The sequence below is a fragment of the Syngnathoides biaculeatus genome, chromosome 11 (genome assembly GCF_019802595.1).
Source record: "Syngnathoides biaculeatus isolate LvHL_M chromosome 11, ASM1980259v1, whole genome shotgun sequence".
NCBI classification, from domain to species: domain Eukaryota; kingdom Metazoa; phylum Chordata; class Actinopteri; order Syngnathiformes; family Syngnathidae; genus Syngnathoides; species Syngnathoides biaculeatus.
Genome location: NC_084650.1, coordinates 18,408,398 through 18,435,752, shown reverse-complemented (window position 1 = coordinate 18,435,752; position 27,355 = coordinate 18,408,398). Strand labels below are relative to the sequence as shown.

The 27,355-nt window shown below is 47.0% G+C and overlaps 1 protein-coding gene across 3 annotated transcripts; it reads left to right on the top strand.

Moving 5' to 3' along the window:
- The first annotated feature begins 135 nt into the window (after positions 1–135).
- On the top strand, positions 136–23,272 carry pcdh12 (protocadherin 12). 3 transcript variants are annotated; one of them, XM_061835083.1, is made up of 6 exons: positions 136–278; positions 397–3,373; positions 12,797–12,888; positions 13,362–13,513; positions 19,641–19,805; positions 19,889–23,272. In XM_061835083.1, exons 2-6 carry the CDS (start codon positions 554–556, stop codon positions 20,113–20,115), a joined length of 3,456 nt encoding a protein of 1,151 aa, XP_061691067.1. In that variant the 5' UTR covers positions 136–278; positions 397–553; the 3' UTR covers positions 20,116–23,272. The 3 variants fall into 3 exon arrangements, with proteins under 3 accessions (XP_061691067.1, XP_061691068.1, XP_061691066.1); XM_061835084.1 differs by having other exon boundaries at positions 12,800–12,888; positions 19,638–19,805; positions 19,889–23,271; XM_061835082.1 differs by having other exon boundaries at positions 19,638–19,805; positions 19,889–23,271.
- The last annotated feature ends 4,083 nt before the right edge of the window (positions 23,273–27,355 follow it).

Sequence of the window (27,355 nt, the reverse complement as noted above, 5' to 3'; positions counted from 1 at the left end):
TGGGGTGGGGAGAACTGTCTTCCTCCCCGTCTGGGATTAATTTGCATACCGCCCTCCCCACCTGCTCTCCCATTGGCCGAGCCTGCCGGTATGCGGGTACTCGCATCCGAACTTCCTCAGTTTGAGAAAAAACTTTCCAGCGGTGGGAAGGATGATGAAGTGTGCGGCGGGATGGTGGGAGCAGCTGTTGGAGTGAGCGCCGCCAAGCCAGATCAAAATGGGAATTATGAGCTTCTTGTGGACCTAAAGTAACCCTGGATCTGGACTTAACTTTCCTGGTAAAAAAAAACAAAGAAACATTTTATTTTGTCTCACAACTGAAAAAAATAATCTGATCTTCACTTGTACTCTGAATGATTTTGATTTTTGTTGTTGTTGTTGCTCCTGTCATTATAGTGTCCTGACCACGCTGGACCGAAAGTGTACCTGGACTAAACCTCGCCCCTGAAAAGCTATGGTTTTTATTTAATGACTGCAAAAATCAATTTCATTTTCCCCTTTTCTCATTTATTGATGATTTCTGATCATTGATGAGCCAGTAGACATCTTCGACATGCTTATTCTTCATCTACTTTTGGTCCTGAGCGTGGGCTGGCGGGCCGTCGGCTCCGAGCCCTCGTCCATCACCATCCAGTACCTCGTCTGGGAGGAGCAGCCTGCGGGAACCCGGGTGGGCCGGCTGGTGGACGACCTCTGGCAACGGGACCAGATGGGTCCTCTGGAGAACTTCCAGGTCGTGGAGCACGGGCGGGCCCTTCCCTTTGCCATCAACGCCGGCGACGGCGAGGTCTCCACCCAGGGCCGCTTGGATCGGGAGGAGCTGTGTCGCGGCGCGGTTGAGTGTGAGGTGAACTTTAGCGTCCTCTACAGGAAAAGCGGGGAAATGCAGTGCCTGAGGGTTCATGTGAAGGTGATGGACCTGAACGACCACAGTCCCAGTTTCCCCAGCCCTGTCCAGGAAGTGGAGATCTCGGAGATGGCTGGCCTACAGATGCGGATCCCTCTCGAGTCCGCGGTGGATCCGGACGCAGGAGCCAATGGGCTTCAGACCTACTCGTTGTCCATCAACCAGCATTTTGCTCTGGATGTGACTTCTGCGCTGGGTGGCACTAAACAGGCAGAGCTGATAGTGATCAAAGCGCTGGACCGGGAAGTTCAGGGATCGTTTGCGCTCACACTGGTGGCGTGGGACAAAGGGGACCCCCCGAGGTCTGGGAGTACTTTAATCCGTGTTAACATTCTGGACTCCAACGATAACAGCCCTACATTTGAGGACAGTGCCCCCACAGTGGAGATACCTGAAGACACGGAACGTGGGACAACCATCATTACCCTGAGAGCCACAGACCCTGACCAGGGGACCAACGGGGAGGTGGAGTACTCGCTCAGTAAGCACACACATCCTAATGTTCAGAGGCTCTTCTTTGTGGATCCACAGAGTGGCGCTGTGAGCATCAGAGCTCCTCTGGACTATGAGGCCCAAACCTCTTATGAAGTGGTGATCCAGGCACGTGATCTCGGACCCAACTCAATTCCCTCGCACTGCAAACTCCATGTCAAGCTTGTGGATGTCAACGACAATGCTCCGAGGATCCACATGACCTGGACTCATCCCAGCTTTCCAGCTGCAACGGTCCTGGAGGGGGCGCCAGTGGACACCTTCCTCGCCTTGGTAATGGTTTCGGATGCAGACTCGGGAAAAAATGGGAAAGTGGATGCCATGATAAAGCACGGTTCTGGGCCCTTCCATATTAAAAAGGTCCATGGTGAAAATTACATGATTGTAACTGCAGATGTCCTGGATCGAGAGAAGGTGATGAACTATAACGTCACGCTGGTGGCGCGGGATTACGGAGATCCACCGTTATTCTGCGTGAAACATCTGCCCGTCCGAGTTCTGGATGAGAACGACAACGCACCAGTGTTTTCCTCAGCCATCTACAAAGCTTCCTTTAGGGAGAACAATGCTGTAGGGTACCACGCCCTCAAGGTCCAAGCGCACGACGCGGACTTGGAACTCAGTGGCAGAGTTCTGTATCGCCTTCACAACTCCAGCGACGTAAAGACCCCCACTCAACCCTTCTCCATCCACCCAACCAGTGGCATCATCAACGTCCTTCAGCCTCTGGACTACGAAGAGCACCAGTCATACTTATTCTTGGTGGAGGCCATGGACCAGGGCCACCCGCCTCTTAAGACCACAGCCAGAGTGCAAATTGACATCCAAGATGTGAATGACAACTCCCCAGTCATCAAGGAGCCCCGACCCCAAGACGGAGTGGCTCGGCTGAGTGTTCCCATCAACGCGGACCACGGCGAGATTGTGTCAGATTTGGGAAGTGACTCCGAGGAAGGATTGTCTGCTTTGCCCATTGATCACTCAGTCCGAGAAGAATTTGACGTATTTCTCGCCTCCACAATAAAGGCTGAAGATTCCGACTCGGGAACAAACGGACAACTCCAGTATTTCATCACCGACGGGAACCCGCACGGGCTCTTCTGGTTGAATCAGGCCACGGGCCAACTGTTTGTCAACACCACAAACGCCACCCAACTCATTGGGAAAACGGTGAAGTTAGGCATTTCGGTCTCCGACATGGGCACGCCTAGCTTGTCCACTAAAGCTACACTTGAGGTGACGTTCATCAACCTCAAAGACCACTTGAAAAACTCCTCTGCTGGGGGTCGGGATCGGCTCAGCTTCACCATGATGCTGGCCATCTGCCTGGGGGTGACCTGCATCTTGTTGCTTCTCACCATAGCCTCGGTCAACACCTTCTGCCGACCAGACAAAAGGGAACACCGGGCCTACAACTGCAGGGAGGCTGAGTCCACGTACACCCGTCACCCACGCCGACCACAGAAGAACATCAGAAAGTCGGACATTCAGTTGATTCCCGTGATGAGGGACCGCAAAGAGGACCCCCCACTGGAAGAGAGCGAGAAGCCACCGCTCACTCCATCACATGACCAAAACGCAGAGAAACACTTTGAGTTGACCCCGCTGATGATGAACTCGAGCTTCCATTCTCAGACTCAACTGCAGGGCACCGCCCCTCATGGGAGAACACTACGGAAACCTGGAAGCATCCAACTGGACGACACTTTACCTATAACGCCGGCAACATCCTATCGGTCACTTCGCAAGGCGAGAAACCCATCATCGGCGTCTTCTTCGGGGTCTCGTTCAAGCACGTTGAAGCGGGAGACGTCGTCTTCGACACCTCAGGCGACTCTCAGGAGACCAAAGATGGCGGAGGCTCGAGGGTCGAGTGACGGGGAACAGCGACAGATGTTCCAGAATCTGGTGCGACTGTCCATGGCCGCCTTGGCAGAGTCAATCGAGCTCTCCTCCACAACCCCAGAAGTGCAGGTGAGTCCTCAAACGTCTGCTCAGGGGAAATTATTTTTCACTCCTGGGGGTTGCTAGACAGTCAAGACTCATGTCACACCAGTTGCATACATGACTTGCCAAGACCAGAACACGGGGTTGGACCCAAAAGCACGACTCGGGAGATGTAGATGCAATTCGGGAAACGTATTTATTCAGTCCAGTTTCGGGGATCAGGCATGTAGTCAGTGGGAGCAGCAGCAACAAGGACGTCAGGTGTAGGAGGCAGGTCAGTGGGCAGGAAGGAGTCGGTACACGGGAGATCAGGAACAGGATTACAAGAGTCCGGGAACGAGGCAACGATCTGGCAAAGGCCAGACCGGGCGTGTGGTTCTCTACAACTGGGATGTGATTACTAGAGTTGACGCCCAGGTATGCGCCTCTGCTGATTGCGGCAGGTGCGTGCCACACCGGGGCCGGTACGGCCAGGACAGGGACCGGCAGGGCCATGCCATGACTTGATTTTTAAACATTTACTTACATGACAGGCGGCACGGTGGGGCAGCTGGTAAAGCATTGGCCTCACAGTTCTGAGGTCCCGGGTTCAATCCCGGACCCGCCTGTGTGGAGTTTGCATGTTCTCCCCGTGCCTGCGTGGGTTTCCTCCGGGCACTCCGGTTTCTTTCCAAAAACATGCAGCATTCTTCGAACACTCTAAATTGCCCCTAGGTGTGATTTTGAGTGCAGCTGTTTGTCTCCATGTGCCCTGCGGTTGGCTGGCAACCAGTTTAGGGTGTACCCCGCCTCCTGCCGGTTGACAGCTGGGATAGGCTCCAGCACTCCACGCGACCTTTGTGAGAATAAGACGCGAAGAAAATGGATGAACGGGGTGACTTAAATTTAAAAATGTCTGCAAATTGCTACTCTAAATTTATTAGAAAAATTGTATCGGTTATTTACGTAACATCACTTTACATACGTCCATAAAACCCTGAAGCCTGTTCCAAAGATGACAGCCACATAAATGACACAACTAGCAAGATTTATACTGCATGTCACACAATTAACATCCACACGTGACTTATGTACATCCTAATGTCATGTCATGATCCAAGCCGCTTATCCTCACAAAGTTTGCGGGAAAGCTGGAGCCTATCCCAGCTAGCTTCAGGCGAAAGGCGGACTACACCCATAACTCATCGCCAGTCAGTCGCAGGGCAGATATCGACACCATCACTGAGGTGGAATCGAACCCACGCTGCCTGGACCAAAGGCAGGCGTGTGTACCACTACACCATCAGTAAATATTGAATTTAACATGATTTACATACTGTAGTCCACATTATACGCTGACGAAGGCTATTTCAAAGACAAGCAGTTGGTGTGTCGCCATTCCACACAAGTGCAAATTTGTTCTGCCACGTTCCGGTGCCGAACGAAAACCCTTAAGTGGTTCTGACCAACATGTGACATGACTGACGCACAGGTACATGACTATTGATCACATGACTTCCCCATCGGACTTCCGCGGGAATCCGTTTACTCAATCTCCACGATGTCTTTTTAATACCTTTCTTATTTACTCTCTTTCGTCGGCCGCTTGAATCGCGTCCGCCCGCCGTCGCCGACGTGCGATCGCTTTGGATTGAACATGTGCTTACAGTTAGCGTGTCGCTAATTAACTTGGGCCCCCACCGCCAGATTCGCTCCCCTCCCTTGCCCGCTCCCGCCGGCTTTGAAATGAATCTGAAGTGAAGTCCGTTAGAGAATTGGGAGTAACGCGCAGGCACACACACAGACAGGCATGCGCACACAAGCATCTGAATAAGTCATCAAATCGGGAGTATGGAAAAAAGAAGTGAGGGTGCGCATGTGTGCACGTGTCTGTGTGTGTGTGTATTAGGTGAATGATGAGTGTGAAGTCCAAAAGCAAAAAGTGTATTCATGGTCTGGTGTGTCATCCGTCAGTGTCATCCGCCCGCAGAGACGTTGCTTTCAACCCCGGATCGCATATCAATGCACAATGAGTGCGTGCGCACGTGTAAGGCAACACCGCGGCCAGACGCCGAAAAAAACCAGGGAGAACGTCGCTTTTCCTGAACTCGAGCTGCAAAGACAAACAGTGAGCAGATTTTAAGTCTGGCCAGCTCGTGAAAACTTTTATTTTTAAACATATTTACCTTGTTGATGTCTGCCCTGCGACTGACTGGCGAGCGTTTCGCGGTGTGGTCGGCCTTTCGCCCGAAGCTAGCTGGGATGGGCTCCAGCGCTCCCCGCGACCCTCGTGAGGATAAGCGGCAAAAGAAAAATGGATCAGGGGTGTCAATCTCGTTTTTATCGCGGGCAACATTGTAGTTACGGTTTCTGTCAGAAGGCCATTATGACTGAAACCAAGAAAATCTTTAATTAATTTAATCAATTTAATTGACCCATGGAAGCACGGTGAATCAGCGGGTAAAGCGTTGGCCTCACAGTTCTGAGGTCCCTGGTTCAATCCCAGATCTGCCTGTGTGGAGTTTGCATGCTCTCCCCGTGCCTGCGTGGGTTTCCTCCAGGCACTCCGGTTTCCTCCCACATTCCAAAAAACATGCAACATTAATTGGACGCTCTCAATTGCCCCTAGGTGTGATTGCGAGTGCGTCCGTTTGTCTCGATGTGCGCTGCGATTGGCTGGCGACCAGTTCGGGGTGTACTCCGCCTCCTGCCCGTTGAGAGCTGGGATAGGCTCCGGCACTCCCTGCGACCCTTGTGAGGATAGGCGGCAAAGAAAATGGATGGATGGATATTTACACATTAAATTTATCAACTAGTTTTGGAGTCAGAAATCAAAAGTAATTGGTTTTTCAACTATTGTTGATGTTTGGTAACACAAACCTGCTTGCACTATCTCAACGTAATCATTTATGATATGACAGTTTGAAATGTTGGTTCAAATTTTCACAAAAATCATGGAAGTTGATACTCATGATGTGCCTTTGCGGACCAAAAAAAAAATAAATAAATCATGTGGCGGGCCACATCTGGCCCTGGGCCTTGAGTTTGAAACCTGTGAAATGGCTGGATGGATGGAGTATTCTTCAGATGATCTCTGCGATTATTCAAGTGATTGTATAAAAAAAAAAAAAATTCTGCATAACAGCAGCAACAGCAAAATATGCAAGTGAGGTGCAGGTTATACTTTTGTCAACTTGGGGTCATATTCTACATTGTAGTATTTGTGACTTTAAACGTGTGCACTTTTAAAAGACGTGGAGGTTAACACAGGAGCTTGGCTGGCCGATGACTGGAAAACGTTTTCTTTTCGCAACGTTGTTCGGTAAAAAAAAATGTTGAAGGTATGATTTAAAAATCCGGCAGCACGGATCGAGCTCCAGCTTTCCCGCAACCCTTGTGAGGATAAGCAGACCTTAGGGAGAACTGCGAGCATGATAAGATTTTTTTTTTCCGGGTCTGCTCATTGAAGACATGTCTACCACATTTCATCCATCCATTTTCTTTCTTATCCTCACAAGGGTCGCAAAGAGTGGTGGAGCCTATCCCAGCTGTCAACAGGCAGGAAGCGAGGTACACCCTGAAATGATCGGCATCCAATCGCAGGGCACATGGAGACAAACAGCCGCACTCACAGTCACACCTACGGGCAATTTAGAGTGTCCAATTAATGTTGCATCTTTTTGGGATGTGGGAGGAAACCGGAGTGCCCGGACAAAACCCACGCAGGGATGGGGAGAACGTGCAAACGCCACACAGGCGGGGCCGGGATCGCACCCGGATCCTCAGAACTGAGGCCGCCAGCATATTTCATATCAAGTGAAATTACACACACACATTCACAGAACTTGTAGAAGTCAGTTGTAGTAGTAGTCAGTAGTAGGTAATTCCACAATCGGATCATTTTTACATTTTTACATGTGAAAAATCAAGATCAATATCAGTCCTAGCTTCCGGTCTGGTTTATTTACTGACAAAACCAGACAGTTAGTAAATATTCTGCAGCCTTCACAACATTTATGGTAACATGCTGCCAGTGCTTCGCGAGGGCTAACTTCAAAATAAAAGCCTGAGAAAGATTACACGGACATCAATGCCTTGTTGGGCTCTTATTTTGAAGTTGATGCAATGGCAACATGTCAACGTAATGCATCTTATGATCAAATGTTTTGTCACTTGGCTTGACTTCTTGACTGCAGGTTTTTTTTTAGAACAATCTTATTTTGTTGACACCGATCAACTACATTACACCATCCTGAAATCATGTTCATTTGCCAATTTAATATTCAATAAGTCACTCAACAAATATATTACGCTGTCAATGATTACATGGTAGCATGCGGTGCCCTCTCACCGCTAGGGTTAGCGTCTGCCAGTTAGCTGCTAGGCAAGCGCTCAGTACTTTTCCAACACGGTTTGATTGTTGAAAATGAATCTGCCCTTTGATGCTCATCAGCCTGACGTAGTTGCACTTCCTACCGATCCATTTTTAACAAAACCGGACTTGCTCAAACAAAAGGCAAAGACTCGTAGTAACATTAATTGTGATGAGACTTCCTTCCTGATTGTGAATGGCTAAGGCAAGCTAGCTGTTAGCCACTGATGCTGCTAACACAGGAAGGAGCGACTGTCGCACATCACAATTGCGTGACTTCAAACGTTTCATTTTTGCCTTAGGTCGGCTATACATTAGCACGACTTATCGCTTACTTTACTTTTCTTTTCTGTTACAGTACATAAGTACCTAAGTGGCCGTGTAATGATGTAACAACACACACAGACACTTGGATGATTGGCCCACGGCTGTAACTGGCTTGTATAAGGGAAAATTAACGAGGTTGAGAACTGCTGAAATGTGGATTTCTGGACTCGTCGATCATCGTCACTTCGAACACGCCTCAGCAGTCTGAAAGTCGCTTTGCAGTCGATCGGGCGACTGGGGCCTCAGTCGCCAGGATGCAGTCGTCAATATTAGCTGTTGTCGTAGCCAGGCAATCGCATTGTTCAGTCGACTTCGAGTTCCAGAAAGGCGGCGACTTCCTTCGGGCGTTTCCACAGGTCCGTCACGGTCAGCTGCGCGGTTGAAGATGTGCTGCGTGTCGTGCGGGCCCTGTCGATAGTATTGTCGACACGAGTCATATATGTCATAACCAGAATGCGGAGTTGAACCAAAATGCACGACTCGGGAAACGTGGAGGCAGTTTGGGGAAATATCTTTATTCAGTCCAGAGTCGGTAACCAGGCAGGTAGTCCGCGAGAGCAGCAGTGATAATGACGTCAGGCTTACGGGGTAGGTCAGGAGTCGGTACACCGGGAGTCGAGATCAGAGTCGAGGATGTGGGGAAACGAGGCATCAATGGCAACGATCTGGCAAAACCGGACCGTCTGCTGGGTCCTGTAAGTATTGCAGGTAATTACTGGGGATGAGGCGCGGGTGTGCGCCTCCTGATGACTACAGGTGTGTCGGGGGACCTGCACAGCCAGGGCTAGGACCGCCAGGATCATGACATTATAGATTGGATCTTGTGGCCCGCGGAAGATCGCTTTCGGTTTTGTCCACCTCGGGGGTAGGGTAGCTACCAAGGACGACTACCGGTTTGTAGCCGGCCACTGCGTCTTCGACCACCGTTCGTCGGAGCCTACGTAGCCCGTCTCGGTAGTCTTGTCCGTCGAATACCGTGTTGGTGGGGATGTGTCGATTTCATGGTCCTGCCAGTCCCAGCCCTGGCTGTGCAGGTCCCCGACACACCTGCCTTGATTAGGAGGCGCACACCTGCGCCTCGTCGGCGATAATGAACCCCAGTACTTATAGGACCCAGTGGACGGTCTGGCTTTGCCAGATCGTTGCCATCCATGCCTTGTTCCAGCACTTCCTTGTTCCTGATTTTAAATCACGGTGTATCGACCTCTGCCTGTCCTCGAGCCAACCCAGTAAGCTTAACGTCCTTGATACTGCTGCTCTCTCTGACTGACCTCCCGGCTTGCGACCTTGGAGCGACTCAAGACCTTCCTTTAATGGCCTTCCCGCTTACCGAGTCGTGCATTTGGGTCCACGCTAGAGTTCTGGTTATGACAGACGGTATTTACGGACGTCACGGCGAGGTGAGCGCGGTCGAGGCGGTTGGTTCGACACCTGACGGCACGGGTGGCAGATACTGCCGAGCGAGTAGTTGGTTGTGTTGCTTCACCGGTGGGATTTTGGTCTCACGGTGCAGGTGGTCCTCGTTAGCCGTGGCGACTCTGAGGGCGGCGCTCTGCCGAGTCTGGAGCTCCTTCCAGTGCGATGGATGGATCGAGCGAGGGAGACCACACTGGAGTTAGTCTTAGCAGTCGGTGGTCGTAGTCTGGATCAAGCGGTTTGCATTACTCAGTTACGCAGTTGTTAGTATTTAGTTATTTGTTAGTACAAACCCGATCCCAATGAAGTCGTGACATTGTGTTAAAACAGAATATAATGGTTTATAAACCATGCATAACCTATATTTAAATTAATACACTACAAAGACAATATATTTAATGTTCAAACTGCAGTATTAGTGGTATTAGTCTTGAGTACTAGTAAAAAGACGCCCCCCCCCCCCCCCCAACCCCCTATACACTTAACCTACTATTTTCTCTGCTGGTTTTAATTGTGTTCTCCCTCCACGGCCAATGTGTGATCACTTTAGATTCAACATGTGCTTACAGTTAGCGTGTCCCTAATGAACTTGCAACCCCCCCCCCCCTCTCCAGACACCCCCCCCCTCCCCCATCCGCCATTATTGCCTTCCTGGTACATCAGAGACGGAACGGAAGAGCCGTCCTTTTATTCTCCTGTTACTAATCCACTCGCTGCCCGCCCACACGCAGGTGGCGACATGCTGGAGGACTTTAAAACAGTTCAATACCTTACAAACACACAAAAATGCGGTATCAAAGGCGATAACGTGTTTTGATAGATTATTAATTTGCCTTCATTAATAGGACACTAAATTGCCCCGAGGTGTGATTGTGAGTGCAGCTGTTTGTCTCTATTTGCCCTGCGATTGGCTGGCAACCAGTTCAGGGTGTACCCCGCCTCCTGCCTGTTGACAGCTGGGATGGGCTCCAGCACTCCCTGCGACCCTCGTGAGGATAAGCGGTGAACAAAATGGATGGATGGATGGATTATTTTGTCTCGGTGGAGGACGTTCACGTTCACCGTCTGACAAAATGAACGGAAAAGGTGGCCATCAATGTTTCTACCCAGCACGCATCACTCGAACCACCCCCGCGGCCCATTTGGCACCAGAACCGCTGCGGACGTCGGCCGCCTTCCTCTGGCTCGTTGAGGATGTGGCCCGTTGCGCGCGCACCAACGCACACGTTTCAGCGTCCATCCCGGAAGGAAAGCAGCCAGAAAAGAATAGACTTTTATTTTTTTCATTTCTTTTTTTTTTTTTTCACGTGAAGGTCACTTCCTGCAGCGCACACGTGCAAAAACATGCTCAGTCATATATTAGTCTACTCACACAAACGCAGGCGCACATACACACACGCTGACAGATTAACCTTCGCTGGTGTGTGTGTGTGTGTGTGCCAGACGGGAACAGCTGCCTCTCACATGATCCAAAAACACACACTCTCACTGTTTTGTCGGTTTTATTTGATTGTGACTTGCACTTATTGTATGTACATCTCAACTTCCACGTGTCACATACTTTTTGTCCCTGCGTAACGAAGATATCTCATGATTTACACTTTCATACGAGGCCTACAAATGTCACGTGGCGTACAATTGCATGCCATGACAAAAACATGCAACATTAATTGGACACTCTAAATTGCCCCTTAGGTGGCACCGTGGCTCAGCTGGTAAAGCGTCGGCCTTACAGTTCTGAGGACCTGGGTTTGATCCCGGCCACGTCTGTGTTTAGTTTGCATGTTCTCCCCGTGCCTGCGTGGGTTTTCTCCGGGCACTCCAGTTTCCTCCCACATCCCAAAAACATGCAACATTAATCGGACACTCTAAATTGTGTGATTGTGAGTGTGACTGTTGTCTGTCTCCATGTGCCCTGCGATTGGCTGGCAACCAGTTCAAGGTGCACCCCGCCTCCTGCCCGTTGACAGCTGGGATAGGCTGCAGAACTCCTGCGACCCTCGTGAGGATAAGCGGCAAAGAAAATGGATGGATGGATAAATTGTCCCTAGGTGTGATTATGAGTGTGGCTGTTTGTCTCTATGTGCCCTGCGATTGACTGGCAACCAGTTCAGGGTGTCCCCCGCCTCCTGCATGTTGACAGCTTGGATAGGCTCCATCACTCCCCGTGACCCTCGTGAGGATAAGCAGCAAAGAAAATGGATGGATGGATAAATTGTCCCTAGGTGTGATTGTGAGTGTGACTGTTGTTGTCTCCATGTGCCCTGTGAATGGTTAGCAACCAGTTCAGAGTGTCCCCCGCCTCCTGCCCTTTCACAGCTGGGATAGGCTCCAACACTCCCCGCGACCCTCGTGAGGATAAGTGACAAAGAAAATGGATGGATGGATAAATTGCCCCTAGGTGTGATTGTGAGTGTGATGTTGTTTCGATGTGCTCTGCGATTGGTTGGCAACCAGTTCAGGGTGTACCCCGCCTCCTGCTCGTTGACAGCTGGGATAGGCTCCAGCACCCACCGTGAACCTTGTGAGGATAAGTGGCAAAGAAAATGGATGGAGGGATAAATTGCCCCTAGGTGCGATTGTGAGTGCAGCTTTTTGTCAATTTGTGCCCTGTGATTGGGTAGCAACCAGTTCAGGGTGTACTGTGCCTCCTGCCAGTTGACTGCTGGGATAGGCTCCAGCACTCCTGCGACCCTCGTGAGGATAAGCAGCAAAGAAAGTGGATGGATGGATGACTTAAGCAGGTCGTATCATTCACATTTGAATGATGTCACATGACTTATACACATGCTGTAACCTCGGAATGCCGCAGACTGAACGATGCGGCCAAACCCAACTCAACTCAGGGTTCCGCAGATATTTCCATTTTTTACGATTCCAGATTGTAACTGCCAGTTTGATGGTCTGAACGCTCCCATGCTGCAAGGTCTTCTTCAGGTTAATGTGCATGCGCGTAGAATTTATTTTTTTTAATTTTTGGAATTTTTCTACTTCCGTGCCAGTCTGAAACTTCCCCATTTGCGCTTCTTCCACGTGTTCATTTTCGGTCCGCGTGAATTTCGCTATGGACGTCTCACAAAGCCGGCACGGAAGAAGCATCGATGGGGAAGCTTCAGACTGCCATGAAAGTAGAAAAAGTTGAAAAATTCCCAAAAATTCTACGCTGTGCTACGAGTGCTCAGACCGTTACACGAGCGCATGGCGTTGCAACGTTCACACTCTTACCGTTTCGAGTGGGCAATGGTCAGACTTTTTTTTTTTAATTACTCCACACTTACTTACACCCATCACATAATTCATACATTGTTGTTGTTGATGACGGTGACGATGAACTTTGTTTTTGTGTCGACGTGCAGCAGATCTCTCAGCTCCTGTCACTCCTCCGCCAAGGTCAGCTGCAGCCTCGGACCAACTTCCGCGGAAACAAATACTCGCACCGAGCCGCAAGGTCAGTCTTCGTTCCCGTTCTTTTTCTTTTTTCGGCGGTCCTCAGAAAGCAGAAAGTATGGCAAAGGCAAACGGTCCCCCCCCCAAAAAAAAAATTCAAAAATCAACTTTATGTTTTCTGCGATTGGCTGGCAACCAATTCAAGGTGTACCCCACCTCCTGCCCGTTGACAGCTGGGATAGGCTCCAGCACTCCCTGTGACCCTCGTGAGGATAAGCGGCGAAGAAAATGGATGGAACTTTATGTTTTTTTCATGTCAAAATGGAGACCTATCCATGCATGTACGTGTGTGTCTCCGTGCCTGTGTGCGTGCGTGTGTGTGTGTGTAAGAGAGACTTTCCGCACCTAAAATAAATGCAACAGATAAACAGGAAGTCCAACAGTGACAGGAAGTGTGTCATCACCTGACACTTGTCTTTGCACAAAGAAGTAAGTGATGTATTAATATTTGTGTGTGTGGATGTGTGTACGTAGGTATGCAGGTCAGGACTGTTCAGACTGGCAGAGCACCAAGGACAGCGGGCACGGCGAGAGCGAGGCGGGCGACATGGACTGGGAGGCGGGCAGGGATTCTCCCGTCGACCCGCAACTCGAGGAGGGACTGCACAACCTGCTCAACAACCCTGGTACACACACACGCACATATGTGAATGTCGACCATATTGACCATGGTAAAAAAAAAAAAAAGCACACACGTTTTCTCTTTAACTGATTTCCTGTTGAAAGCGATTTCTAATTTTGCGAGGAAGAAAAATAAAAACAACTTGGCTACACAATGAACACACTAGCAAAGCAAAGAGGAAATAGCACACATCCTCTCCCTGCAGCGGCGTCACCTGTCTGCTCCTTCACATCTACCGTACGCTTACGCTATAGCACCAGAAGTCAGAAGCAAAGTAAAACAAACATCAACATCAATCCAAAACAAATCAAGGACCAAGCAAAAAAAAAAAAACAACAACTGTCAAGTCAGAAAAACAGAAATGAACCAAACAAACAAAAGAAATTTTTTTTATTTACATTATACAAAGTCATGGAACGTAAAGAACCAAATAAAAAATGCAAAAAATGTTCAAGAAAAACAAGACAAGCAGTCATGAACCGAATTTACAAAAAAAATATACAACCAAAACAAGGTAGAAAAAAATAACAAAAAAAAGGCAAGAACAAAATAGAAAGGGAAAAAAAATTGAGAACTAAGTCAAAAGCGGTAAATAGCCACGTCAAGAACTATAAAATTAGTTGAAGCTCAAGTAAAAAAAAAAAAAAAGGCAGCACAGTGGATCAGCTGGTAAAACCTCACAATTCTGAGGACCCGGGTTCGATCCCGGCCCCGCCCATGTGGAGTTTGCATGTTCTCCCCCGTGCCGTCCTCTCCGGGCAGTCCGGTTTCCTCCCACATCCCAAAAACATGCGACATGAATTGGACACTCAAAATTGCCCCAAGGTGTGATTGGTCATGCAACTGTTGTCTGTCTCCATGTGCCCTGCGATTGGCTGGCAACCAGTTCAAGTTGTACCCCGCCTCCTGCCGGTTGACAGCTGGGATAGGCTCCAGCGCTCCCTGCGACCCTTGTGAGGATAAGCAGCAAAAGAAAATGGATGGAAGAAATGTGGTAGACATGTCTTGAATGAGCAGACCCACAAAAAAAAAAAAAAAATCTTATCATGTCCGCAGTTCTCCCTAAATTCTGCTTGAATGGCCTATTTTTTTTTTTGAAAGGTAAATATATGTCATGTCATTATCCAAGCCGCTTATCCTCACAAGGGTTACGGGAAAGCTGGAGCTGGATCCGTGACGGCCTGTGTGGGTTTCGGCCGGGCACTCCGGTTTCCTCCCACATCCCAAAAACATGCAACACATTAATTGGACACTAAATTGCCCCTAGGTGTGATTGGTCATGCAACTGTTGTCTGTCTCCATGTGCCCTGCGATTGGCTAGCAACCAGTTCAGGGTGTAGCCCGCCTCCTGCCCGTTGACAGCTGGGATAGGATCCAGCACTCCCTGCGACCCTCGTGAGGATAAGCGGCTAAGAAAAGGGATGGATTCAAAATTGAGAACAAAGTCAAAAGCGGTAAATAGCCACGTCAAGAACTATAAAATTAGTTGAACATCAAGTAAAAAGACAAAATGAAGCACAAAATGGAGTCACAGAACCCCTGTCAAAAACTAAACACAAACCAAAAAGACGTAAAAAAAACAAAAAAGATCAAGAAAAAAAAGTCACAAAAACAAACCAAAAAATCTTTGAGTCAAGTCAAAAATAGTCAAGAGCAAGAAAGTAGGGGTCATTTATTTAAAAAAAAAAAAAAAAAGCTTCTTCTGTTTCTCCAATGAACTTTTTGGGTCAGAAGCCAGAATCAAATGTTATTAAAAAAAAATCCATCCATCCATTTTCTTCACCGCTTATCCTCACGAGGGTCACGAGAGTGCTGGAGCGACAAACAGCCGCACTCACAATCACACCTAGGGGCAATTTAGAGGGTCCAATTAATATTGCATGTTTTTGGGACGTGGGAGGAAACCGAAGTGCCCGGAGGAAACCCACGCAGGCACACGGAGAACATGCAAACTCCACACAGGCGGGGCCGGGATCGAACCCGGGACCTCAGAACTGTGGGGACAACGCTTTACTAGCTGATCCACCGTGCCGCCATAGATAGATAGATAGATAGATAGATATCGAGCAAAATGTCATTGATCATATGTAGGGATCTATTAAAAAATATGGTATCTCATTTTTCTGTTGTGTCTGATCTTAATGATGTGCTTTAAAAAAAAATAACATGCTTTTTATTTGTGTCCTTTGTCAAAATATGCGATCCAGTGACAGCTCGTATCTCAGAAACTCATCAGTCCAGGCACTTCACTTGTATCTCAATTTTTTTGTTTGTGTCTCAAGACAAAAAAAAAAAAAAAATGGTCAGGGGACAACTCCCTTGGTGAAAACTCTTAAGTCAAAGCACTCATATCTCAAGGGGCCGCTGCATTATTATTAGTCTTTCTTTGGTGTCACATGCTAATGTGAGCAATCCACTTACTAATGTAAGAATGTTAACGTGCAACCTTCAAAGTTGTTGTGCTGACATTTTGAAATGCGTTTGTGGGTCACTGGGCCGCATGTGTGTATGTGTGTGTCTTCCTGCTATTGTGGTGGTCTGAGCCCCGTGGCCCCTTAAGGAGGGAATTACCACCAAAACCAGTGTGTGTGTGTGTGTGTGTGTGTGTGTGTGTGTGTGTGTGTGTGTGTGTGTGTGTGTGTGCACATGTGGAACCTTTGATTCCTCCACCAACATTCCAAAGCTTTCTTTCTTTTTTTTTTTTTTCTTTTTGGGCCCTTTGACGTTTTTCAGTTTCTTCCTGCGGGGTGAAGATTGAGTTACACTTCAAGAAGGGGGAGGCGAAGTGAAAGAATACGACATCCATCTTCTGTACAGTTTGGGATAGTTCGCGGGGTCGCAGGAGAGAGTTCAGGACCGAGTCCGACGAAAACAAGAACACCCCCCCCAAAACGTGAAAAAAAATAAAAAAGATAAAGTCAAAAGGTCATTTGAGTCAGATGTAAACCAAGGACCAGTCAAAACTTACCTTGTGAACCAAGAAAGCCATGTTAAAAACCAAATAAATGGTAAAAATAATAATAATCCATCCATACATTTTCTTAGCAGCTTATCCTCACAAGGGTCGCGGGGAGTGCTGGAGCCTATCCCAGCTGTCATTGGGCAGGAGGCAGGGTACACCCTGAACTAGTTGCAAGCAAATCGCGGGGCACATCCAGACGAACAGCCACGCTCACAATCACACCTAGGGGCAATTTAGAGTGTCCAATTAATGTTGCATGTTTTTTGAGATGTGGGAGGAAACCGGAGTGCCCGGAGAAAACCCACTCGGGCACGGGGAGAACATGCAAACTACACATAGGTAAATTTGGGATCGAACCCATGTCCTTAGAACTGTGAGGCCAACGCTTTGGGTGGTGTAGTGGTACACACGCCTGCCTTTGGTGCGGGCAGCGTGAGATCGATTCCCGCTCATTAATGGTATCGAAATCTGCTCTGTGACTGACTGGCGATCAGTTCAGGGTGTAGTCCGTCTTTTGGTCCAGCTTTCCCGTGACCCTTGTGAGGATAAGCGGCTTGGATAATGAATGGATGGATACAAATAACCAATTCAAGGAACAAGTCAACAATAATAAAAAAAAAAAAAAAAACTATGAAAAATTAAGTCAAAACTGTTTTGAAATTAAACAACAGTCCAAGTAAATAGATAAAAACTAAGTCAAAGACAAGTAAAAACCATCTTGGAACTCAATCTGAACTAAGCTAAGAACTAAATATTTCAAAAATAACAATGACTCACCACGTTCAAAAGAAATGTCAAACAATAAAATTAGATATGAACCATTTGGTGAGTTAAGAAAGTAGTCAATTAAAAAAAAAAAAATGTCCAGAAAGACGTGAAGGGCTTGTTTTTCAGTCACTGTCAGAGGACATTGCCAGACATTCACAAAAACGCACACAAGGAGGCTCAACTTCACAACTATTAAATTTTCTTTTCCATACATTCAAAATTCTCCATTTGGGACAAGGAAATCTCCACACAGATTCAAACCCGCAACCTGTGGAGTGCGAGTCAGACGCTCGAACCGTCTTCTCCCTGTGCCTTTTCTTTGTTTGTTTTGCGTTGACTTCCAGCTGAAACTTTAAAAGGTTTTCAGGAGGAGTTTAACTTCTAAAACAAAGACAGGAAAGAAGGGGGCTTAACTGAGTGGGCGCCAGCGCCGTATAACTACCGCTTGGACCTGCGCGTGCACGCTAATGGTTCGCATGTGTTGGTGCTTGAACAAAAGGAGGCGAATGAGTAGATTGTCTTTTTTCCCCCCCCGAATGACACCCAAGGAGACGTTTGTTGTTCAACTGTTTAAAGTTTTCATTTGTGAACGAGTCACTCGGTTGTCATCACAGATGTTAAATGCACTTTTCACTCTTGACTTTAATTGGGGAAGTCGTTCCAAAAAAAAAAAAGACTGACGTAAAGTGACTGGAAGCATAGATTTGAGCACAGGGAGAATAAAAAGACATAACAGGGGACAAATATAAGACAGAAAAAGAACGACTCTGGCCAGACCAACAAAAACAATGAAAACACTGACAACACAGACACAACGACAGGATTGGACCAAAAAAAAAAAAAAAAAAAAGTAGTGAAAGGACAACAAGAACAGTAAAATCGATACAGGAACAGGCAAGGAGTAGAACTGAATTGCTGCTAAATAGAACAAGAACAGAACAAAGAATACAAACTAAGACAGACCACAACAGAAGATAATTGAAACACTGATGGGGAAGGAAAAAGACAGAACAGGACAGGCAGAGATGCAACAAGAACAAGAACAAAAAACAGTAGAAGAAGGACTGGGTGACAGCAAGAAGGAAAACAAGGACAGGGACAGCAACAAATATGGTCAAGGCCTGTAAAACAACCAGAACAGGGCAGGTCAGGACAGAACAAGAACAAGGACAGTCAAGGATAAGAACAGAAGAGCAGAGGATGAGAACAGGGCAGAAGAGTGCAAGAAAATAAGAACCAAGACACATAGGACAAAGAAGGGCTAGAACACTGGCAGGGCTGGACAAGGACAGAACAGGACAGGCAGAGATGGAACAAGACCAACAAAAAATGACTAGTAAAAAGACTGAGGGAGTACAGGGTAGAGGAAACATGAGGACAGGGGCAAGAATAAAAAGGGCAAGGACAGACAAGGAAAATAGATGAGGACCTGAGTAGTACAAGTACAGGACAGAAAAGTGCAGGAAAATACCAAGAACAAAGAGAGGACTAAAACAAGTACTGAATGGGAAAAGGACAGAATAAGAAAAAGAAAAAGGAGCAGGACACAGAAGGATAGAACTGGATCAGGAAGGACCAGAAGACTGAACAACAACAACAAAAGATAACTGAAACAATGATGGGGCAGGAAAAAGACAGAACAGGACAGGCAGAGGTGCAACAAGAACAGGAACAAAATAGAAGAAAGACTGGGTGACAGTAGGAAGGAAAACAAGGACAGGGACAGCAACAAATATAGTCAATGCCTGTAAAACAACAAGAACAGGGCAGGTAAGGGCAGATCAAGAACAAGGACAGTCAAGGATAAGAACACAACAGCAGAGGACCCAACGAGAACAAGAACACAACAGAAGAGTGCAAGAAAATAAGAACCAAGACTCAATAGGACAGAGAAGAACTAGAACACTTGCAGGGCGGGACTAGGACAGAACAGGACAGGCAGAGATGGAACAAGAACAACAAAAAACCACTAGTAAAAAGTCCGAGTGAGTACAGGGTCGAGGAAACATGAGGACAGGGGCAAGAATAAAAAGGGCAAGGACAGACAAGGAAAATAGATGAGGACCCGAGTAGAACAAGTACAGGACAGAAAAGTGCAGGAAAATACCAAGAACAAAGAGAGGACTAAAACAAGTACTGAATGAGAAAAGGACAGAAGAACAAAAAGAAAAAGGAGCAGGACATGGCAGGATAGAACTGGAATAGGAGAACCAGAAGACTGAACAAAAACAGGAAAAAGAACAGAACAAGAAGAGAAACTACTTCAAGAACCAAACAAACATTTCCTTTTCTTACACTATCGCGTCTCTTAAAGATGCTGTTGTCATGGTGACAGAACAAACAAAAAGCGGCCGATCAAAATGAGGATAACGTGACGCATTTGTTTTTTTCCCTTCAGAAGACGTGTTCTCGGAGGCCGGCGATCCATCGTGGATGGCGCGTCTGTCCGTGACTCTGTCGGGTGATTACCACGACAACGTCTTCGTGCCCAACGAGCCGCCGTCCTCCGACAGCGAGCTGATGCCACGCAATGCCTTGGACTCTTCGTCCTCCTTCTCTACCTTTGGTAATTATTATTAATTTTTTTTTTTGCTTACAAAGAAATATAAATATTGCTAGCGTGACGTGTTCTCTCGTGACCTCTCTCAGGGAAGACCCCAGACAAAGACGGCCCGCTGGGTGGGGCCCTGCTGTCCGAGGTCAGCACGCTCTTTGAGATGTTGATGACGCAGAAGGCCGACGCCCACCCGGGCCCCCGAGCCGACGTCCTCTACCGGCTGTCGTCGGCGTATCGACGCTCGCTGGAGGCGGACCCCGCCGCGGCCGCCGCCAGCGCCCCAACGAGGGGCCTGGCCCCGCAGCCTGGACAATTTTAACACTGGAAAACCCAAGAAATCACGTGACGCGTCATCTAAAATCATCGCTTTTGTTCTCGAATTTAAACCCACAAGTGATTCGTTTTTGCTTGGCGGAAAGCAAAAAAGTGACATATCGTACGTCCAAATATTGCCGAAATGGATCAAACTTTCCCTTGATTGTTGCCAACGGAATCTGTTTTTTTCGTACCATAGATACCATAGATACCTGGAGCTGCACTGTAGATTCGGAGACGATAATAAACAACAAAATTGCAAAAATGAGGACAAAATGAGAAACACGTACAAACTCAGAAAAAACTTTTCAGTACAGTTATACATTTTTTTTTAGCCAGTGAGCGTCAATGTCCACTTCAAATCAAAGTAGCACCCTTCTTGTCTCCGACTGGTGAGAGCTTCTGCCTCACAGATCTGAGGACCGCAGTTCAAATCCTGCTTACGTGGCCACTCCGGTTTTCCTCCCACATCCCCCAAAACATGCACTGACGGTTAATTGAAGACTCCAGTTTGCGCTGTGAATATGAGTGCGAATGGTGTTTGTTTCTATGTGCCCTCCGATTGGCTGGCAACCAGTTCGGGGTGTACCCTGCCTCCTCCCCGAAGAGAGCTGGGATAGACTCCAATACTCTTGCGGTCCTCGTGAGGATAAGCAGCTCAGAAAATTCATGGATCGCCATCTACCGTAATTTTCGGCCTACAATCCCCAAATTTTTTCACACCCTTTCAACCCTGCGCTTTATGCGGTTAATTTGTGCGTTTTGTTCCAACGGCCGCAAGGGGGCACTCGAGTCGAAAAGGTAAAAATGAGACCGGTTTAATATATGTGCCGAGGAAGTGACTTCTACCGGCCCTGTAGGCGCCCAGTGCGGCAACGCGACCGATCCCGGAGAAGCCGGCGGGAGCCCCGGGGAGAGTTCTCTTTTCTGCGTGAAGGGCAGGGCAGCCCTGGAATGGGTTCGCCCCGAGAGAGGGGCCCGCGCCCTGGAAAGCGTCGCGGTTCCGGCGGCGTCCGGTGAGCTCTCGCTGGCCCGTGAAAATCCGGGGGAGAGGGTGTAAATCTCGCGCCAGGCCGTACCCATATCCGCAGCAGGTCTCCAAGGCAACTCAGATCGGTAACTTCGGGACAAGGATTGGCTCTAAGGGCTGGGTCGGTCGGGCTGGTGTGCGAAGCGGGGCTGGGCGCGCGCCGCGGCTGGGGGAGCAGCCGCCCCGCCGCCCGCCCTTCCGCTCTCGCCGGAGCTATGTTAGCACTGCGCTAGCGTTAGCTCTGCATAAGCATGTTGCTGCTGTGTTATTGGAGTTCTCAGTGACATTTACTGGTAATTGTGTTTTAACCGGCCCTGTTAGCGTTAGCACGGCGCTAGCGTGAAACTCTTTCTCTGTACAATTTTTCTTTTTAAATATCTCCCGTTTGAACGTGGGTTTTAATGTGGGCACTTGCGGCTTTTACACGGCTGCGACCAACATATGTACCAAATTGTATTTCCTTTACTAATTTACTCGGTGAGGCTTGTAAGCAGGTGTGGTCTGTAGGCCAGGAATTACGGTACCAATGATGCACACTTCCAACAAATTTCATCACAAGTCAAACTGGCTTCTGAGGCCGGATTTTTGTTTTTGGTTTTATGATTTTGCCAAATCTCATTGAGTTTTTAAGTGTTTCACATGCATATGCATTTTAATTTTGGGCTATTCGGTTCTCTTAGCACAGTGGCAAACAACAAGTCAGAGCGAAGAGCAAATAATGACGGTTTAGTTGTAAAAAGATGAAATATGACATTTGTGACACGTCAAATGTCGCTTGCCCTGACAAATGGGCGAGCGTTGAGACTGGACGCAATTTTTGTTCGTGTCAACACTGAACTAATTGTTACTCCGTAACCCGAAAGAAGAAGAAGATGGCAACGTTGCCTTCGGGGACAAACGGACAAATTGCCACAAGAAGGTCGCTGGCTGGAAACAATGAAGTGAAGAAAGAGGAAGTGTGAGAAAGGAAGTAGCGCTAATGGCAAATAAAGTGGAGGGAGTCAAGTAGCCTCAAGACAGAGGCTTTTGCTTAAAAATGGATCATAGAAAAGGGGAGGAGGGGAGTTATGGGTGCAAGGTGACAGCATGACCACTTTAAATGTTACAAACTGCTGTTATTGAGGGAGGGGAGGAAGCACTTTGTACATATTTGTTGCTTATCAAACATTGTCGTGGCTTTTTTTCCTAATAAACCGAAGCTCATGTTAAAAACACTGATCTAAAAAAAATATTGGGTAGCTCATTGGCCACCAAAGCTGAAGTCGCCGAAAGCGGATATCCGCCATTTTGATACTCCCAAAACAACCATTCCGACAGGTTTCGTGGCTGTGAGAAAACATTCCACAGGTAAGTTAGAAAGATTTACTTTGACACTGTTAAAATTTGTTTGTAAAGGTTTTTTTATTTTTCATTTTCTGATGATCTGAATTCACTCGGACAAAGTTTTGTTTACGGTTGTTGTCGTTCGCTGTTCGCTCTCTGCTTCACATTTATAGGCCGTCGTTTTTTTTCACACAAAAAAAGCGATGTAAATATTTTCCCAAACTTGAGCTGTGGATAAGCAAGAAAACACATTTGAGATTTTTTTTGGATGAATTTTATAATACAGAACTCTGCAAATTTAACTTGATTTTCAAATGCGAGGAAACACGTTTAAATTTTCTGTCTGAAATAGGATGTCGCAGATGAACAATGCATTTAGCATGTATTTTCCCGTTGCGAGTCTTTATTTCCAAAAACATATCTAACTGATTGATTTCAAATGTAATGTTTTTATGACAAAAAAAATGCTTAGTTTTTTGCTATGTTCTGATGATAGCGGTTCACAGTGTATTTTGGGAAAAGTTAACATGTCACGGAAATCAGGCCCGAGGTAATATGCGAGGTTTCTTGGTACTTTCCTTTGCACTTCGCCTTTTTTGGCTTACCAAGTCTAATTAAGAATCTTTCATGTTACCAGAATTGAAAAAATATCAAGCTCATATGACCAGTTTTAATTCAACATGTCAAACTTTGAGAAAAAAAAAAAACTGCCATGATCCATGGGAGTACCAAGATGGCGGCCAACTGGCTTCAACCAATCGACAGACCGCTAGATATGTATGCCCTATCCAGTCTTTTTTTTTTCGTTTTTTTTTTTTTTTTTTTAGATCAGTGGTTAAAACCCTGACTTGGTGCGGGCACAAATTCAAACGCGCTCCTTTGCACACTGGTTCCCTCTATTGGTCACTTGGCGCAGTTACAACCAAACTACATGGAAATTGATAGAAAATTTGAATTGGGCCGGTGAAGCGGCTCACTTCAATATCTCCCATCGTTGAGTCGCATCATATCATCGCTTTTCATCGTTCAAATCATATTTATCAAATCCGTGGCCGGCACTTTTGTATGGTGTTTGACGCCTGGATTTGTTTTGTTTGACTTAATCAATTAATATCAAGTTTAAATGTCGAGCGCGTGCTGAGCTATTATGTAACCCCGTTGGGTTCACGCAGTGTGTGAAGAAAAAAAAAAAAGGAAAATGCAAACTGTTTATATGATTAAAGGATTATCACAAAACATTGCTGGCTGGGAAATCAGATGCTTAGCGATTTATATTCTGTGGTACTATTCTGTGAAAATCACAGCCGGTTTTTCGTGTTATCTTGAACGGCAACATGGTTAAAAAAATCACAAAAACATACAAACCTATGGAAGTAGATTAGTGCCACCAGGAGTTGAATTTGAAATGCCACAGACAACAAAGTTTGAATTTGAAATGTAAAGTGATCACATTTTCAATACTTTTATTTCAGTGTAACTTTTCACTGTTTTTGAGTTTCAACAATTCAACCGGCTGCAATTCCCTGTCTGAAATTCACCGTCTGTGCCACCACGCAGAGTCACTTCCGGTCAGAACCGAACAGCCAGCCAATCCAGTCCCGCTTTCTTAGTATGTGACGTCAAGTGACTCAGAAAGCGGAACTGCGATTGGCTGGGTGTTCTGCCTAGTGACACGGTGAATTTTAGACAGCGACTATTGAAAATGTGATCACTTTACATTTCAAATTTACATCCTGGTGGCACTAATCTACTTCCATACACCCCTCGCCAAGGATGATAAAAACAAAAACAACAATGAACAACATAAAAGTGAAAAAAAAAAATCAAAAACAACCACAGCCACGCTGACAACATCAAAGCCAAACACAATGAAAGGAGAGATGAAAACCACACACCAAAAAAAAAAAAAGAAAAAGAAAAACAGCAGCAATCAGAGTTGAAAAAGCAAAATGAGATTCGAGGAAGCACTTTTGTCACAGAGCCACACGAGAGACTAGAAGAGTCACAGAAAGGCAGAAAGGCAATGAAATGGCCATCCAATGGACATTTGTTTTGACGTCGACAGTGGCGCTTTATATACGGTCTGGGCTTTGTTGTCACGGCAACGGGGGTGAAACGAATAGAAAGGAGTCCTAAAGCGGACAAATCCTTGCTCCCACGCTCCCATCTGCCTCGTCGAGTCGTCTGCGTTCGGGTGTTTTGCATCCGGCGCGTATTTGTCCCGCTGATGAGGTGAAAACGTTCCGCCGATCGCGCCGGTCGTACATCTTCCACTTCGCCATTTTTTTTTTCCGAAAGGGAAAGAAAGATTTGGAGCGCAGGAGGGCCGAGAGGAAAAAAAGAGCAAAAACAAACACTTTGCTTCCCCCGGTGGCTTACGCGCGCGCGCGCGGGCGGCTAATGCGCTTCGCTATTAAATGTGCCGCCCGCGACTCGGAATGTGAGCAGAAATGTAATAAAAATCTGATTAAAAGCAGTCCGCTGTCGAGGTTCAGAGTGCGCCGGCTCGTTCCCGGCAGAGCGCCGCGCGTGGATGAAAACAACGGAAATATTACCCAAACAATAAAAGTGCAACCGCAACAGGTGTTTAATTTTGTTGCCGTCCTCTTTCAACGATGAAAGATTGCAAATGTAACGCGCGCGAGGCCGGAAAATGGGGGGGAACGTTTGCATGAGCGCAAATGTCGAAAGGACACAAAAAAAAGCGCTACAATGAAAACGTCTCGATGTGATTTAGTGTACAATGCAGTCAATTTGAACTCAGAGCGCCGAAAACAACAACAACAACAAAAAAAATGCAATCGTGAAAAATATAAAACTCAATAAAAGGATGAACACGGGGGTCATCGACAACAACTGCACTCAGGAAAACAGCGAGCAGGTTCGACTAAAGCTGAGTTTAAAGGGGAAATCAAGTGCTTTGCATCAACAGTAATAGGTCACGGAATATGTACTCTATTATGACAATATGGTGTTAAATTCTCTCTCATTTGATTTTTTGATTTTTTGAGAAGATTTTTACCGACAATTACGGATTTTCAGGGGCGCTGCCATTTTCGCGAGTCACCTGACCTACGTGCTCGGATGTGACGTGTACCGTGCCGCAACAAAGGCTCGATTACACGGGACACCATTTATGCCCAGCGCCGATTTCTTTGATTTATCCTCATCTGATGAAGAAAAAGCAACATCGGTTGATCGGGAAGACGGAGGAATACTTCCATACAGATTTGAACCTGTGGCTGTAATTAATGTTGAATATCCGGATGGTTCTTCGGGTGGAATGATGCGGAGTGTGACTACTCGGAGGCCTACACGCGGGATACAAGTGCGTAAACAAAGGCCCTCGGAGCTCCGGGCCGGCAGCCGCGGATGGTTCTTCGGGGAGTCTTGACGAGCAAGCCGTTAGCCCCGGACGCCGAAGCTAAGCTAAAGGCGTCCGCCGCCGCCGAAGCTCGTCTAACGGCCTCCCCGGATGTCGAAGCTCGCAATTTAGTGTCCAATTAATGTTGCGTATTTTGGAATGTGGGAGGAAACCAGAGTATCCGGAAAAAACACGCAGGTGTAATGATGTGATGTTGTGCGCTATAATCCAGAGAGGGTGTGGAAGCACACTATTACTTTGAAAGACTGCACGTGCTCTAGCATTTATTCTTTTTTTTCCATTCTTTTAAACGCTACTACTGATGTAAGGAATTGGGGCGTCATTAATTGGACACTCTAAATTGCCCCTAGGTGTGATTGTGAGTGCGTCTGTTTGTCTCTCTGTGCCCTGCGATTGGCTGGCAACCAGTTCAGGGTGTACCCCGCCTCCTGCCCGTTGGCAGCTGGGATGGGCTCCACAACGCCCCGCGACCCTCGTGAGGATAAGCGGCAAAGAAAATGGATGGATGGATGGATTGATGGAATTGGGTGTTTAAAATGTTCATGGTAAGGGGGAAATGAAGTTGGAGTGCTGGGGGAAAGAGCTGAGAAAAGCACGAAGTAGGTTGCATGTTTTATTTTGAAGCCACATTTATCGGGCGGTTCGACGACATCACTTCCTCTTGTGTTTCTGATTGCAAAGTGTTCGGTAGACATGTTGGTCTCCACATATTTTCATTGATTTGATGTTAAAGGTTCATATAAATTAGTTGAAAATGTCGGCAAAGCGGGTGTAGTTACATAGGCGCAGTGTTGAATGTCCATCCATCCATTTTCTTCACCGCTTATCCTCACGTGGGTCGCAACCATTGGAAAATGGATGGATGGATTTATATTTTGCATAAAAATGTGTGTTGCCTGCATTTAACCACTGAATTACTACTTACCCAATTTTTGTAAATGCATCCATCCATCCATTTTCTTTGCCGCTTATCCTCACAAGGGTCACGGGGAGTGCTGGAGCCTATCCAGCTGTCAACGGGCAGGAGGCGGGGTACACCCTGAACTGGTTGCCAGCCAATCGCAGGGCACATATAGAGACATACAACAGGCGGACCCACAATCACACCTCGGGGCAATTCAGAGTGTCCAATTAATGTTGCATGTTTTTGGAATGTGGGACAAAACCCTCGCAGGCACGGGGAGAACATGCAAACTCCACACAGGCGGGTCTGGGATTGAACCCGGGTCCTCAGAACTGCGAGACCAACACTTTACCAGCTGACTCACCGTGCCGCCTTAAGAATAATCGATTCTAAAAATATTCGAGGTCACTGGCGCTTTTAGTAAGTGTTTATTCGAGTATTTTACAACAGTATGATGTAGCTTGAAAATATACATAAATGAAACATAACATATTACAGATTTGTGTCTATCGTGGGAGCGAAGAAAAAAGAACAATAACATCAACAATAAAAAGACAAGCATAAGAAAATCCTTTTGATACAAGATTGGTCATGCAACAAAT

What these genes read in the sequence shown, in the direction of transcription:
- pcdh12 (XM_061835082.1), top strand. Translation starts at nt 554, where the DNA reads ATGCTTATTCTTCATCTACTTTTGGTCCTGAGCGTGGGCTGGCGGGCC. An exon ending in CCACAACCCCAGAAGTGCAG is followed by an intron (nt 3,374 to 12,796) that starts GTGAGTCCTCAA and finishes GTCGACGTGCAG; the next exon opens with CAGATCTCTCAGCTCCTGTC. An exon ending in TACTCGCACCGAGCCGCAAG is followed by an intron (nt 12,889 to 13,361) that starts GTCAGTCTTCGT and finishes GTGTGTACGTAG; the next exon opens with GTATGCAGGTCAGGACTGTT.